This window comes from Podarcis filfolensis, assembly GCF_964270895.1.
Source record: "Podarcis filfolensis genome assembly, chromosome: 10".
Taxonomy (NCBI): Eukaryota; Metazoa; Chordata; class Lepidosauria; order Squamata; family Lacertidae; genus Podarcis; species Podarcis filfolensis.
In genome coordinates this window covers 44,210,184-44,226,455 of record NC_139612.1, presented here as the reverse complement: position 1 = coordinate 44,226,455, position 16,272 = coordinate 44,210,184, and the positions used below count along the sequence as shown (strand labels likewise).

General features: G+C 42.8%; 1 protein-coding gene across 2 annotated transcripts; it reads left to right on the top strand.

The window, feature by feature from the left end:
• Positions 1-2,685: 2,685 nt before the first annotated feature.
• On the top strand, positions 2,686-14,979 carry WBP2NL (WBP2 N-terminal like). 2 transcript variants are annotated; one of them, XM_083573852.1, is made up of 8 exons: positions 2,686-2,845; positions 6,693-6,801; positions 8,096-8,231; positions 9,292-9,384; positions 9,683-9,892; positions 10,436-10,576; positions 11,815-11,891; positions 13,104-14,979. In XM_083573852.1, exons 1-8 carry the CDS (start codon positions 2,787-2,789, stop codon positions 13,149-13,151), a joined length of 873 nt encoding a protein of 290 aa, XP_083429978.1. In that variant the 5' UTR covers positions 2,686-2,786; the 3' UTR covers positions 13,152-14,979. The 2 variants fall into 2 exon arrangements, with proteins under 2 accessions (XP_083429978.1, XP_083429979.1); XM_083573853.1 differs by lacking the exon at positions 2,686-2,845 and adding an exon at positions 3,147-3,378.
• The last annotated feature ends 1,293 nt before the right edge of the window (positions 14,980-16,272 follow it).

Genomic DNA, 16,272 nt, shown 5'->3' with positions numbered 1-16,272 from the left:
TCTAGCTGAGAATGCCACGGTGTTCATAGCCTTTTGCTGCAGCTAGTGGTATTTACTAATACTGTATGAAATTATCTTTTGCTCCATTCCAATCTGCCCAGATCAAATGCCACCCATGACACACAAACTCCCTAAAAAGCACTCTGCTGACTATGACTACAGTACTACTACTGCTACTGTTATAAATGTAATAAGAAAGCAAATGCCCCATAGTAATATTTTGGCTTCCCTCTTTTTGAGGTTCTTTAACGTTACACGTGGATCTAGACAACAAGGCCATAAAAGAGACACAGGTGCAGAGAAAAAGATATCAGTGGAATCCTACTGTAGTCTCTGAAAATCCTACATTGTCATTGTGCATACTGAGATGTACCTAAAGTATTTTGGAAATCTAGATCCTCTTGCAAGCAAGTTCATGGATAATTGTAGATTACACTGATTCTTTTCTTCTTCTTCTGGCAGAGAAACTAATACAAGCATGGTAAATGAACGTAGCCTAGATTCTCCTGGTGCCTCTAGCTTATGGAAGTATCATAATGAAGTCCTCTTGTCATCTGTCCAGTCCTGGTTGAGATAAATGACAAAAAGACACATACCAGTGATGTAAATGTTGCTAGACTTAACTTTCTGTGTTCTATTGTCGGATTAAAGAAAACGTTCTTTGAACAACTAGTTTATTTGCTTAGTTTTCCTTACACACACACACACACAATCACTCCATTTGGGTCAGAGTTGGTAAACATGACACCTACTTTCAGCATTATTGTGTCACATATATTATAACCCTACAACAATGGGCTGGAACTTTCCCAGCTTGGAGAAGAACAAGAAAAGGGGGAAAAGGAGCCAGTCCCTGGTGCCACCCCTCTCGGCTGGCTTAGCCCTCCAAGCCTCGGGCAAGTGGTCCCTGCTGCCCACCCCCACGGCACAGGTCTGGTTGTGTGAGAGTTGATAAAATTATATGAAATAATCCTAGTCCTTTGAGAGTACATTTACAGATAAATACTGTTTAAGGCCATCCTAGATGTGCTTGTTGCCCTGATAATATTTGTAAGTAGATTTTGTCATTTACTCTAAGCCATAGTCTTCAACCTTTTCAGATTCACAACCCACCATTAGCCCAAATATGCATTTGGAGATTCACTTTTCCCTGCCTCTTGTATATAATTTGTATGGCAGTAATATTACTGTTTGCAGCTCACCTTGTCTTTGGTCCCAGTTCACCAATGAAAGACTAATGAACAAACTATAAATTAGCAGAATGCCTGCTGTATGGCTGAAGTTGTAACACACTTTTTACATTAAGGAACCCAAGGTTGCATGACTATGTCTTCAACATGCACTATGAATGCAACATAGTTGTATTAAAAATAGTCTTAATTGATTCAAAGGTAATATTAATATCATACAGTCACAGCTGTCCTTGTGAATTGAACTCTATGTATATTTCCAAAGGGCTCCACATATGAAATTTACTGTAAAGCTGCTGTTACCATCCCAAACAAAGTGGACTTCTAAAATCACAATTTGTGGTTTTTTACCATTTACATAAGAGACTTGCCGCATCAGACCCATCAAGTCCAGCATCCTTCTTACCACAGTCGTCTACCAGCTGTCTCCAGGAAGCCTACAAGCAACCTAACATCTGAATTACTGTACTGTAGGCATGAGAGGAGATGGGATATAAAACAAGGTTTTGTGATTGGGGTAGGGGGGATGGAACAGTCACTACTTTTTGGAGCCAAGTACAGCTATAAGAGCATAGCACAACTGTTTTAAGGTATTGTGCCATATTCTTAAATATGATATAGCAATATGTCAAACTGTTGCCAGGACTATAGCAACAAGTTAAATGCAAACAGAAAGAGAGAAGGGTAAGAAAAACAAGCCTTGAGCATTTAAAAAAATGTGATAACACCACAGTTATCAAGAGGTTCCAGAAGGGCAGTAATGTTAGTCTGCAGCAAAAAACAATACAATCATGCAGCACCTTAAAAACCAATACATGTATTATGGCTGTAATAAGTTTGGGTTCAATACCTTGAGACAAGATTTAACATAGTGAAGTTTATTGGCTGCTACAACTAGGAAATGTCTCTGAATCACTACAATGGCTGGTGGCACAGCTTTGGCAGACTAGAGTCCTCTTCCTCAGAGGTGTGAAGCGTACAGAGTGCACACTAGATGGAGGAAATGTAATCCCTGCGGTGAGATGGAAACGCAATGCAAAAAAAGTCTGTATCCCCACCCCCACCCCTTTTTGGTTTTCCTGACTTCACTGTTGCCACCCCACTTCCACACGTTGCCGGGAATCGCAGGTAGGCGAGAGGTGAGGTGGGTTGGCTGTTGCGTCCATGCCCCGCTTTGCCGGCTTCTCACAGCAAAGGACTCTTTGAAGTCGCAGAACAGAATCCTAGAATGGTAGATCTGGAAGGGACCCCAGGGTCGTCTAGCCCAACCCCCCGGGGTGCAGGCATTAAGCCCGGGACACATTTGTTAGATCTGAATACGCCGCTGAGTTTAGGCTCTTTATTGATTTTAAGCTACGGGGAGATCTGTCCCTGCGGCTGAAGGACCCCGATACCCCCCGCTCTGCCCGTTTCCCCCTTCTTCCTCGCTCTTTCCTTCCCTCGCTTTCCAGGCGCGCCCGCCCCATTCCCCGCCCCACCGAGAGGCGGGCCTGTGCGCCGTGAGGTCACGGCCGCGGCGAGGCCACTCGAGCGCCGCTTCGTATAAGGGACGAGGGAGGAGGGCCGTCTCGGTCGGCGGCGCTATTGGCCGGGAAGATGGCGGTGAACAGGCACCACTCGGCGGGCGGCGGGGTGATCCCGCCCAACGGGGAGAGGTAACTAAGGAAGCGAGGCGAGGGGAGACGTGGAGCGGGGGAAGGGGGCGCCATCCTCGGCCTCGGGGGTCGCCGGGGGGGCCTCGCCCGTGTTTATTTCGGAGGAGACGTCGGGCGGCTTCTCGGGAAAAGTCGCCCCTGGTTCGGCCACCGAAAGCAGCGCCAAATCTCTCCCCAGGAATTGCGATTGTGACGCACGCGCGCAGCAGTTAGCTCCCGTGTGAATGCTGTTACGCAGGGCATACCCCGTCCCCCCTTTCCCTCCCGTGCCTGCTTCCCTCGGGCTCCTGCCCGGTTGATGTTCATGGGGGGGGGCGAAAGTTTTAAGGGGTAAACATCCCTTGATCTGTGTTGTTGTGGGTAGATAAACTCGCTCCCTTGTAGCGCAGCCCTGAAGGTGTTTACTCGGAAGTAAGGCCTTCTGTTCTCCGCGGCGCCCACTTGCCCCATCGCATACTTAGGGTCGGTGCCTTAGGCGTAAGCTGCTGCGCAGGCTGATTCAGTTCGTGACATTTCCTCCTCTTCAGCCCTCGGTGGGTGTGACCCTAATCCGTGCTTTCCCTTTGTCATGTGCTACACGCAAGTTACACGTTGATCCCCCACAGTATGAGAGAGTGGAGATCAGCGTACATTTATTTCCTTAATATTTCGCCGGCCGGGTTGCCACTTTACCAGAGATAAAGTGACTAGCATGCCAGTGAAGCATAAAAGAAAAATGTCGATTTTACCAGTGTTTACAAAGTAATACTAAAAACAGTTACATTCCTTTGAAGCATATTTGGGACATACTAAGCAGATGGGCTGTGAGCAGCCATTTATCCCCTACAGTGAAGGAGATATCCAGTGTTTGGGACAGCCGAGAACTCTCTTGAATAAAGATACCTTGCCATTTTTTCCTCATGAAGAACTGGAAAGTATCTTAAAAGTAAGGGTGCTGTGAATTGATGTATACAAGTGTGGTTCTCCAGGTGGATTTAGTGTCAATTTTTACCTCACTGGGTAATTGTTATCAATTGATAACAATTGTTATCGATAACAATAATCAATTTATAACAGTTGGCCAAAAATATTTATGGCAGAGCTCATCTTATTAATGTGGCTGTGATTTTGGTCCTACCCAAATCATGCATTTAAAGCATGTGACTTCCCCCAAAGAATAATGGGAACTGTGGTTTAAAAATGTTAGGAAATGTAGCTCTGTGAGGGGGGTAAACTACAGTTCCCAGAATTCTTTAGCAGAAGCCATGTGCTTTAAATGTATGGTGTGGATGTGATATTCAAGTTGCTCTCTGCCTTTTTATGTGTAAACAGAGCACCATTGGTTTTTTAGGTGGTGCGAGCATCAGTCTCCTGCATCTGCCAAAAATTACTTGCTGGATTGGCAGCATGCCAGAAAACTTAACTTGTGAATGATTGGCCCTCAAATTGTATCTAAGGGAAAATAATTCTTCCAGACTGCTGGCTAGTTCACTTGATCTGGTAGACTTCATAGTTGTCTTTTCAAGACTATAGTTGTTGTCTGGCCAGAGCAGACGGAAAAGCTCTTGATAACCATCACAATACTGGTATCTCTTTCTTACCCTTGTTCCTGTTATTGCTGGAATTGACATGTTACTTTCCCAATGTAAGCTAAATTCGACAAATGGAGTAGACATCCCTTCTCTGTGCTGTCCCTATTCCTGGCACAGGGTTCCTACAACACTGCTACCATCTTAGAATCACAGAATTGTAGTTGGAAGGGACCATGAGAGTTATCTAGTCCAGCCCCCTGCAATGCAGGAATCTCAACTAGATCATACATGACAAATGGCCATCCAGCCTCTGCTTAAAAACCTCCAAGGAAGGATGGTCCACCACCGCTTGTGGGAGTCTTTCCCACTGTTGAACTGCTCTGTCAGAAAGTTCTTCCTGATGTTTAGTCAGAAACTCTTTTCTAAGAACTTGAATCCATTGGTTCATGTCCTGTCCTCCAGAGCAGGAGAAAACAAGCTTGCTCCATTTGACAGCCCTTGAGATAATCTGAATATGGCTATCATATCTTCTCTCTGTCTCCTCTTTACCAGGCTAAACATACCCAACTCCCTTAACTGTTCCTCATAAAGGACCCTTTATCTTATTGGTCAGTCGCCCTCCTCTGCACATGTTCTAGCTTGTCAGTATCCTTCTTTCACTGTGGATATTGACAATTATATTATTCAGTTGATTATTCAGCTGAATGACCAAGAACAATAAAAGCAGAGTAATGGTGAAGCCAAGTACATGTTAATTGTACTTGCAAATTATGAAGTGTAGCACAGAGTCCAGTTTGTTTTCTGAACAGAAGATCATGGTTAGGAGAATTTCAGATGCTGGAGAAAATAGACTGGCCCAAGACATTTTGGCACCTGAGGCAAACCACACAATGTCCTCCCCACCACCAGGGAAGAAGGGGTGAGTGAAGATCTACATCAGGAACAAGGATGGTAGCGCCTCTTATTTGCCTAGAGGCTGTATGTGGCAGGGAGTCTGCTGAGGAACACAGCTGATCTGGCCTCCTAAGAGTGCCACAGTTGTCATGGCCACTGCAGCAGCAGCAGCAGGCGAAGCATTTCTTGGAGATCAGATCTGTGGATCCTTCCCTCTGAGGCAGTCGTCTCGCCTTGCCTCATGCATGAGCTGGCCCTGCTTGCATGCAAATTTATATGTTGTTGCATATTGTTTTAAGTCTCTGAAAGCCAATGAAAGCATTATTGCATTTTTGAAAGATGAGCTGAGTACCTATAAACGACAGTCACAACAGGATTAATGATTTCAACTTAATTATTAACAAGTTTAAGTTTCCACTGTGTTGACTGTTAGTGCATCATTTGATCTATTATTTATTAATTTTTTTGTCCCACAGCACCTGTGCTTCAGGATCGCTTATAACAAAAAACCTGACACTATAAGCCACAAGACCAGTTACAGAACAGAACACGCAAACCTCACTGGCAGAATGAAATTCAGTTGACTTAGAAAACTCTCACTAATTGGCTCTGGGCTAACAAAAGAGCTGGAAGGGAAGCCAGAGCGAGTTAAATCAGTCACATGATTCTTAGCTGGTCAGTGAGAGAGCTAAATTGAAAAGCATTGCACAGCTCTTTCATAACCTGTTCGTGAGCAGTAGTAGGTCACCAGTAAAATTTCCCTGAACAAGAAATGGTTTAGGGGTATCCTGATGAGAACAAAGACTGTTCATATGGGAGTTTCCGTAGCCTTAATATTAGCAAGTGTTCGACACACACTTGGAAAAATGCAAAATGAGAGGCAGCTGTAGAACACATCACATGGGGATCTGCCTTGTCAGGATAGAGCTCCCAGTACCGCTCAGCTGGCAGTAAGGGGAAGGGGTTTTGTTTGTTTTTTTGTAATTCCCCCTATACAGCCAAAATCAGTTCTTCAGACTTGGGGAGGCTGGGGAAGGAGAGGGGAATCGCTAACCTGCTTTTTCTCCTGATCACTAATTGAAGCTTTATTGTCAACAGAGTAACACGGTTGGATAAAACCCTCAGTTAGGACTAGGGTGGGGGGGAGTCCCTTTGCACAAATAGAAGCCCTTCTTAGGTGAATCCCGTTCACTGGATTCTCTCATGTCCTGCTTTAGACTTGAAATGTCAGGAGAATTGTGTTCCCGTTTAGTGTCTGAAGGGGAAGGCAGATATATCTGCTGAGTTGGGTTTTACTTTCTGAACGGCTGTCTGGGCTTGGCAGTGGCTCTCCCAGTGAGTATAGTAGAGTTGGTTCTTCGCCGATCAGTACAGTACTGGCATGTTTTGCATAGCCCACTAAGAAATGCTCACACGGCTATATTTTTTCTCCTTCCCTGAAGCATTCTCAAGCACTGTAAAGATGTGGAGCTGACCTTCTCTGATGTGACTGGCAAACCAGAGATCTTCAAAGGCACCAAGAAAGGAATGGTGTTTCTCACTCCTTACAGGGTAAGTCTTGAGTGAGGGCCAGTTGCATCTTAGACACCTTTTGAAGGGTCATTCAGTCAGGACAGCAGTCACTTGTAGTTTTATCTAACTACAGCTAGTGTGAGATTCTTCAGTACATTCTTTTCTATACTATTAGTGTAGGTATTTTTTTTCTACATTACTGTGGTACCTCTGGATGTGAACAGAATCTGTTCTGGAGCCCCGTTCGCATCCAGAAGCGAATGCAACCCGCGTCTGCGGGTCGCGATTCGGCGCTTCCACGCATGCTCTTGATGTCATTTTGAGCATCTGCGCATACGTGAGCGGCGAAACCCGGAAGTAACGCGCTGCATTACTTCCGGCTCGCCGTGGAGCACAACCTGAAAATATTCATCCCTAAGCTACTTCAACCCGAGGTATGGCTGTAATTGAAATCATAGAGTAGAAGTAGTTTTCTTCTTTCAGGCATTCAGCATGGCGACTACAAATTCTGAAATTTTCTAGATTATTTTGTAGATTATTTTCTAGATTTTGTAGATCTAGATTATTCTGAAATTTCATGTTGGTTTAAGATACAAGAAGGCATTCTGACTGACACAAGATGAAAACTGTTTTTTGTGGGTTGTTTGATGTTCTACATAAATCTATCTTTAAATACTGTTCAGAAACTTCTGCTGGTATAGAATGCCACTTCCTTTTTCCAGCCCCCACCTCACTGGCCTTACTTTGAACCTTCCAAGAGTGGTGTTGTTGTTTTTGCCTGGTTGGAATGTGTCCTTGAACTCTGATAGTGCCAGGATGGAGGACAGAAAGAGTGTGTAGAAACTAGCAGACTCTCTAGAGTGTTCAGAAAGAGCATGTGGCACTTGGAAGGTTACCCAGAGGAGAATTAGGCCTCAAGATGAAAAAGATCCCCACCTTCTTTCTAAACTGATTAGGAATATGCCAGCAAGAGGTCTTAGTGGGGAACCTCCATGCTCTTAAAAGAAGCCTGTCTCAGCCCAATTTTGTAGACATTTAGGGAAAGGGTGAAGACATTTGAGTGGGTGGGGGGACTTCTGTAGAAAACTGGTTATGATTCCTTATTTTTTCATTTATTTTAATAAATATTAAATAAAAATTTCTGACTTAAGTCTTCAGTTGATGGTTTGATATGGGGGGTTGGCTTTCTCTCACTTTGAAGAATTAGTTATTTGTCCTGGATTGTTTCATACGTAGTTTTATATTACATATTTTTATCCCTGTGTTAGCTGCTTTGGGCCTTGTATAGAAGAGACAGCACGTGGTATAAGTTTGATAATTAAATGTATTGCAGGTTATTTTTGTGTCCAAGGGCAAGGACCCAATGATGTCCTTCATGATGCCCTTCTACAAGGTGAAAGGATGCTCCATTGAACAGCCCGTATTTTCCGCCAATTATATCAAAGGAGTGATAGAAGCAGAACCTGGAGGTATGTACTACATCTTGTGGTGACGAATGTATTTATTGTATCACTGAGTTTAACGCAAGTTGTGCAAAATCTACTTCAGTGATTTATTTTCCATTGGTCTTTTCCCCCCCTTTCCATTGGTCTTGAAGAGCATGGCTGCATCGGAAATGTGGGGCAGTGTCTCATGTGAATATCACATGTTAGAAATGAGTTTTTCCTGTGAGTTTGTGTGTTTACTAAAAACACACCCCTCCCTGCCGAGTTTGATTGTCTTTCAGCACTCCTTTTATGAACGTATCCTCTTGGCTTGCAAATCATTATTTTCATTGTAACTAGTGTAGCAATGAGGATTTTCACTTCAGTCTTTTTATTATTATAGCTTGATTTGGGAAGAGGAAAAAGTTGTTTTATTTCAGAAACATTTTTTAAAAAAACTTTCATTTCAGTAAATATTTTCTTGCCGAGTTATGAAGGATGCTTGCTGGAATAAGAAAGTAAAAGATTCTGCTCGTAGAAATTCTTATTTTACTTTCTAGTTAAGTTCCAGACCCTGATTAAATTAATAAATCCACTTATCTGACTTATTGGTCTTTCAGTCAAGTTACCCATCCTCCAGCCTTATCAAACCAAATGCTAATTTTATATAGCTATTTTTTTTCATACTGCCTGAAATAAGATGAATCTTCTTTGTATCTGTAAGGGGGTGAAACCTAGTTTGCAGGAGAAGTACTTGATGGGTTAATACTGGTGTTAATACTATAACTTGGTTGAAACTATTCTTGATTTCACTTCCTTCCCAGAAGTGACCAACCTGTTGTGCTCCCTCCCCTCCTTGGTGTTGTTAGATTACAGTTTCCATCATTCCTAATGGCCTTGTTGGCTGGGGCTGGTGGCAGTTGAAGTCCAACAACATCTAGAGCTTCCCCATCTGTTTAGTTACCTTTCGTGCCATCAAATTAAAATACAAATGTTTTCATTTGCCCAGAAGCATACGGGTCCAAATTAACTCTGTTAACTTTTATCTTTTCAATCTCTTGGGAAGCTGTCTTAATTAACATTTAACCTGACTTGTTTGTCTTAGGTGGCTGGGAAGGACAGGCTTCATTTAAGATGAGCTTCTTCAGTGGAGGTGCCATAGAGTTTGGGCAACTGATGTTCAAACTTGCTAGTGATGGTAAGATTCTCTCCCCCGCCCCCAATGCCATTTGCAGCTTAATCTGTATTTGCTTTGCTTTTTGGTTTTGCTAGCAGTAGCTGGCCTCTAGTTAGTCTGGCTGCCTCCATTAATTGACCTGTTCATTTTCATCCTCATGGTTTTGTCCTGCTCTAGGTGCAAAACTGGCAAAAACATCAACAAGGGAAAGGAGATAATTTGCCTTAATCAATTAAATGTAGACTGATTTAAGACATTGTCATAAGAAGTCCAGGGTTTCATGTGCTGGTTTTAGCTTACTAAACATACTCCTCTTCAGCTTCTAGGGGAGTACCTGCCCAGAGCTTTGGCTATGGCTATGCACCTGTTCCTGGGGGCTATGCCCCTCCGCCTTTTCCAGGAGGATATGCACCTGCACCAGGGGCCTATGCCGCACCACCACCAGGACCATACGGTTATATGCCTGCACAAATGAATGGATATGGACCTGCTGCACAACCTATGGGATATCCATATGCTCCTCCTCCAGGTAAAAATTCCAGCAGATTGCATAAAAGAATGTCACTCAATAAAGGGCAGTAGTTTATACGACCAGACAATATATATAACTATTCCATGTAGGTGAGATGACTAATGCTCAAATCTAGAGAATATCAACAGTAGCGCGAAAGTGGAGGGGATCCTATTCAGTGTAGAATGCTTGGAACACACTAAACGTGGATTGGGTCATTTCGCTAAACAAAGTAAGACTTAGTCCTTGACTTCAAGTATTACATGCATTGTTTTGGTAGGTACATTCTCCACAGTACATCTGTATGTGGTGACTCAGCCTCTGCTGCTGCCTTGCTTTCTATCCAGCCAGTGGGAACAGTTGCTGGATCAGTATGGACAATGTCGTTTGAATAGCAATTGTCTCAGTTTAAGCATGTAACTGATATGGGGAAAGCTCCCTGAGAGCTTATGGGAAAAGAGGATGAAATGCAGCATGGGAAAATCCTGTCCTGGTGAACTGCTCCTCCTTGAATATTTCTGTGATGCGTGTGTAGACATGGCATCTGTTATCTGTCCTCAGGCATGTATCCAGCACCTCCTGGGATGAACTCCATGTACATGGCGCCTCCTCCTCCATACCCTGGCCCTTCTGCAGGACCTTCGGCCCCATCTCAGGCAGGACCTTCAGCTCCTAGAACCTGGACAGAGCCAGGAATGCCAGGTAAGTTTCCGTTTAGAATGGGGGGGGGGATTGGATCTGTCTCCCAGTGTATCTTTTTTTAAAGTTTTGAATAATTTCTTTGTTGAAGAGAGGTGAACGGTTGAGCGTGAGGAATTACCCTGTTCTAATAGCCATGACAGCCAAGGAAGCTGTGAAAATCTATTATTATTAATAATTATTATTATTATCACTATTTGAATTTATATACCGCCCTATACCCAGGGATCTTAGGGTGGTTCACAGAATAAAATCAAGATTTAAAAGCACAAAATACCTAATAAAAATAAAAACAGCAACCCAATAGCACCCCAACATAAAAAACAACACATTTTAAAAGGGCATGGGATGTAAATTGGATCAACCAAATACCTGGTTAAAGAGGAACATTTTTGCCTGGTTCCTAAAGATGTATACAGTGGTGCCTCCGGTTACGAACGTAATACATTCTGGAGGTTCATTCTTAAGTCGAAACCATTCTTAATCTGAGGTGTGCTTTCGCTAGTGGGGTCTCCTGCTGCGTGTCTCCCACATGCATCCTGAGGCAAAGTTCGCTTCCAGGAGCACCTACTTCCAGGTTAATGGAGCTCATTACCCGAAGCAAGGAGGACGGTACGTAACCAGAGGTTCCACTGTAATGAAGGCACCAGGCGAACTTCCCTGGGGAGAGCATTCCACAGATGGGGAGCCACTGCAGAGAAAGCCCTTTCTCGTGTTGCCATCCTCAGAACCTCTCGAAGAGGGGGCACACAAAGGAGGGCCTCAGAAGATGATCTCAGGGTCCTGGTAGGTTCATATGGAAAGAGGCGGTCCTTGAGGTATTGCAGTCCTGAGCAAGCTCTCGGAAGGTTTTAGGATCCCAGAATGCTTGTTTACAGAATACAATCAGTCTAAATTCCAGGTGGCTACCTAATCCTGAAAAAACGTGTTGGGACTACTCTTTGTATAAGTGGATACCTCTCTCTCTTAAAATCTTGTCTCTTGATCTTTGTCTCTGTGGTCATTGTGGCATCTTTTCTCCTATTCCCTGTCTCCTCAGAATGAATGCTGTTCAGCATGTCCACAAACCAACTGCTGCTGAGTGTCTAGTCGTGTCCTAATTCTTTCTTGCTGACACTGCAGAATCTGCTCTTTTGCCTAATCTAAAAATTGTGCTAAAACAAGCAGCATTTGCTTTGTGAATATAATTAGTGTGGATTTTTGTATTTTTAAAGATGCTTGATTCTTTCCTTCTGCACTAGGTGGCAACAAAGCAACAGAGGCAACTTCCAGTGCATATTATAACCCGGCTAATCCTCACAATGTCTACATGCCTATGGTAAGGAACCTCACTAGGTCTGATGGGTATAGGGAGGAGAAATAGCAAGAACTCTGGCTATGCTAGCAATCAGCTGGACATAACTTGCAACTGGTTGAAGTATACAGTACAGCTTCTTACAGCCCAGTAAGCATGCTTGGTATCTTTGCTTCCTGTAGTAGAGATACCAGACGTACTAAAAAATGGGAGGGCCAGATGTAACAGCACATAGGGACCCTGAGCTTTGCCTATTCTCCATCTGCATAAATGTCAGTGAGGACCTTCCCCACTTCCTTTACTTCATGCTCATGGCTGCCAAGCTCATGATATCGCATTACTGGAAGGAGGCTGATTAACTATCTGTAGACAGATGGTATGATGAATTTTGGAATGTAGCTCTGTTGGAAAAGATCACAAATAACATAAAATCCACAAGAGGCAAATCAGAATCTATGAAACATATAAAAATTTCATAATTTGCTTCAAATACATCCAAACCTGACACAAGATGACATCCACTTTCTTGGTACAAGATTATTTGATTGACCCACTTCTCCTTTTAGCTTTGATGCTATCTTGGAATAATGTGAGAAATGCTCAGTGTAGCTTATTTCTTTAACCTGTACTGGCAGCCAACAAGACAATTTTTGTTACAAGTAATAACCTCATTTGTATTACTAGGTTTTTGTTCTTGCTTGATTTTTAGTATATGTGATTAATGTTCTGTGTCACTCTCAGTAAGCTATAAAGCTGCGATAAAGAGCCATTTCAGTGGAAGTTTTACACTCACAGAGAGAGAGAGAGAGAGAGTCAGTCTTGAATTCTAAGGGGGAAAGGCTGCATTAAAACAAAGTAAACCTTAAATTAGTTAAATTACACTACTTAGACAATCCGGAGTGCACCCCGCCTTTAAAAAAAAGGTGCCATTGCATCCATGTGTTAAGTGCCATTCTATCATTGGCATGTGCAGATTATATAAAATTGTGTACTCCATCTTAAAGTGTATTGCTAGGGGGTACTGGACTTAAACTTGTATTGAGAGAAGAACAAGATACCTTGTGGGTTGAGGACCCTCATATTAGATGTCTTGCCCATTTGAACATGATGGCCCCCCAAGCATGATGATAGTGTGCTGAAACTATGAAATGAGCAAAGTTTTGATATGTTTTGTAAAAAAAAGGCGTCCCATGTACAGTGGATGTGCCACATTAATGCTGTCTCCATTTAATTTAGGATCAACCACCTCCTTATTCACCACCTGAGGAGAAGAAGAATAACTGAGAAGAGCCCAGGGGCTGTCCTCCCATGTTTTTGTCCTAGAAGATTTTGCCATTGCTGCCGCCTCCTCTTGGTTCTGTATACTCTAGGTCATCCTGTGTCACTAACCTGCACGATGTTGGGTGACTCTTCAACACCCGCTGTTCTTGAAACTTTCCTCGTGGCAATACAAAAGAGCAGTGACAGTATTGCTTTCCTGAGTACTTGCTTTCTCTCCTGAGACCAGAATAGAACAGCCATGACTATTTTAGCCCTTGGTTTGACAGGAGAGGTGAAATATGCATAATGCAAATGAAGCCACTTCACATAAGTAGGAATGAAATACTGAAGCTCTTTGTATGGAACAAAAACACTCGTATAATGACACACAGATAGGAATATGACAGGAGTATTCTGCTTCCATGCATCTCTGCTTGTGAGCATCAGTGTGGCATGTTACAACTGCGTTAACTCCATGCATTTTTTAAAAAAAATTCCATGCAGTTTAATGCATGAGAGGGAATTCTATAAATATGTGGAGGCTTATCTTATTTTCTAGGAAAGTAGCAGAGAGGACTTATGGGAAAATCTCCAGTGATGTATAAAAAGATGGCCTGGGGAAGCAACCAAAGGGCTAACCAGTAGCTGTCTTTTTGAATATGTCGGTGCATCTCCAACTTATCATGATGAAACTGCATCTGGCTCTGCAACAAACATGTTCTCTACACTTTTGTAACCTATCCCTTGCAAAAGGGATGCCTGGTGGAAACTTACAATCATGTGAAATAACATGTAATAGGTTTCTCTTCTGCTTTCTCTTTTGACTGTTGGATCAGTCTCTCTAAAAGTGTATCCTGTCTTTTGGTATAGGGGATATTGAGAAGGTCTCACATTCAAGAGAGGCCAGACTATCCGTCTGCTCATCTAATTCCTAGTGCAGCTGAGAAACCTGGAAAGGATCAATTTATCTGAACTGGAACCAAAGATGTGGCTTTATGAAATTAGTAGTTTGGAGTTGAGGGGTGAAGCTAAGCAAAAAGCATAGGGTACAGAAATAAGAGCAACCCACCCGTCAAGCATTCTGGAAACACAACCCAAGCAAGAATGTCTTGGTCTCCTGGAAACCAGCCCAATCCAGGTCCAGAATGTCTTGGTACCCAGTAGCAGCAAGTGCAGCAGAGTCTATTTAATAGGAGAGTACTTTATAGAAAAGAGCTATTATTCTAGCAAACTCCTGAGATAGATAGTGAAGCCATTTCTCCTTGCTCAGCCAGCTGAGCTAGGCACTAATGTAACTAGAAAGGGCTAAATGGTGAATGATGTGGGTGAGAGGGGAAGTATTGAAACTCACTTTGAAATAGAGAAAGGCATGTCAGACTTGCTTTTGAACGAAGTTGGAAGAGATGGCAAATGAGTTAGGAAGGGCTAAAAGGATGTTTGCCAGCAAGCAGCACACAATAAATATTGTGGTTGCTTACATAAGCTGTCGCTGGTTTAACTTTTATTTTTCACATGATAATCCCCCCTCTTATCTGTTCCAAAGAGAACTCTTGCCTCACATATAATGGAAAATATAACTTAAGTAAAGCCTAATCTCTTAGGATATCTTTTCCTCTCCTCTAAAGGGGCTATATTTTGCAAGAACCACTCATACTAGTTTGTATTCATGGATCCCTTTCTGACCATCTTCCCTTTAGTAACTGAGAATATTACTCAGTATAGCAGGCATAGGGTGAAATTTTCTAATATCCATTTTAATCTAAATCCAAGAAGCTTAACCACTTTCCATAACTTAATAGTTTCCTCTGTAATATTTTTGGATTGCACTTTAATACAGAAGTATTGAAATCTTTATATTTGTATCTGTGGTGATGGTGTGGACAACCTGGTTTTTTGTGCGCATGTCAGAGAGAGAGGGGGGTGGGGGAGAGTTTCTTTCTAAAGGAGTTGTATTAAATACTGTTCTCGCATGACATTCTAAGAACTAACATGCAAAACAAGTAACATAGCTGCCATTTGTCCAAGTGAACAGGAAACATCTGAGAATAATTCTGGGTGCCTTTCTAGAACACACACACATCAAGTAAAGGCACGGGGTTCTTTGAGGAGTGGGATCTCATTCTAGTAGAATGACTTGAAGCCAGCCTGGGGCCTGGTCCTCTATATAGTCTTGGTCTCCAGCTCCCATCAGCCCAGACAGCAGGGTCAATTGTAGTCCAATATTGGAGGGCCAGAGGTTCCTCATCTTGGATATAAAGGGAGGAGTGGGCCCATGAATGATTCCCTTTCAGTTCAGTTATCAAGGGAGATCTGGGGTTTATATACAAACAGAAAAAAATCAGGTTTAGAAGTACGTGACGCTTTCCAGAGCTTGACACACAGCATTAATCATTCCATTTTAAACTGCTACTCAGTTCTTTGTCCTTTATCTGATTCCTATAAAATATACTTCTAGAGGTAGGTGGATAACCTAAGACCAAAAGACCTTGACACAAGCAGAAAGGTGGTTTTATATGGTCGTTTTTCATTTTGACAAATAAAAAATGATTGCAGAAGGTAAAATGATAGTGGTGACGGCTGGCTCATCAAGTGGTAGCCTATAATATTCATGTTAGATTGTGGCTGCCACCAGTTTGCAACACCTTTGGTAACCTGTAGTTTTCATTGCTATACAGCACGTGCAGGACCCTACATTAGTCAAAGGAGATGCTGAGTTCACTGAACCCTAATTTGAGTACAGTGGTACCTCGGGTTAAGTACTTAATTCGTTCTGGAGGTCTGTTCTTAACCTGAAACTGTTCTTAACCTGAAGCACCACTTTAGCTAATGGGACCTCCTGCTGCTGCTGCACCGCCGGAGCATGATTTCTGTTCTCATCCTGAAGCAAAGTTCTTAACCTGAAGCACTATTTCTGGGTTAGCGGAATCTGTAACCTGAAGCATATGTAACCTGAAGCGTATGTAACCTGAGGTACCACTGTATGTCTGACTAAGTGGATCCTAACAAACTGCTGCAAAAATAATAGCTTGCATGTGGAATCTGCTCCTGTGCCTTACTTTGCTTAGCATGCCACTCCTGGCTTTTTAAAAATAGCATGTTGGGGAAATGCTCTTAAATCAGATTATAGTGTTAAATCTACTTATTT

Excerpts from the sequence above, each read along its gene's own strand:
- WBP2NL (XM_083573852.1), top strand. The coding sequence starts at position 2,787 with ATGGCGGTGAACAGGCACCACTCGGCGGGCGGCGGGGTGATCCCGCCC. Across the intron at positions 10,577-11,814 it reads GACAGAGCCAGGAATGCCAG|GTGGCAACAAAGCAACAGAG; the intron begins GTAAGTTTCCGT and ends CTTCTGCACTAG. Across the intron at positions 11,892-13,103 it reads ACAATGTCTACATGCCTATG|GATCAACCACCTCCTTATTC; the intron begins GTAAGGAACCTC and ends CATTTAATTTAG.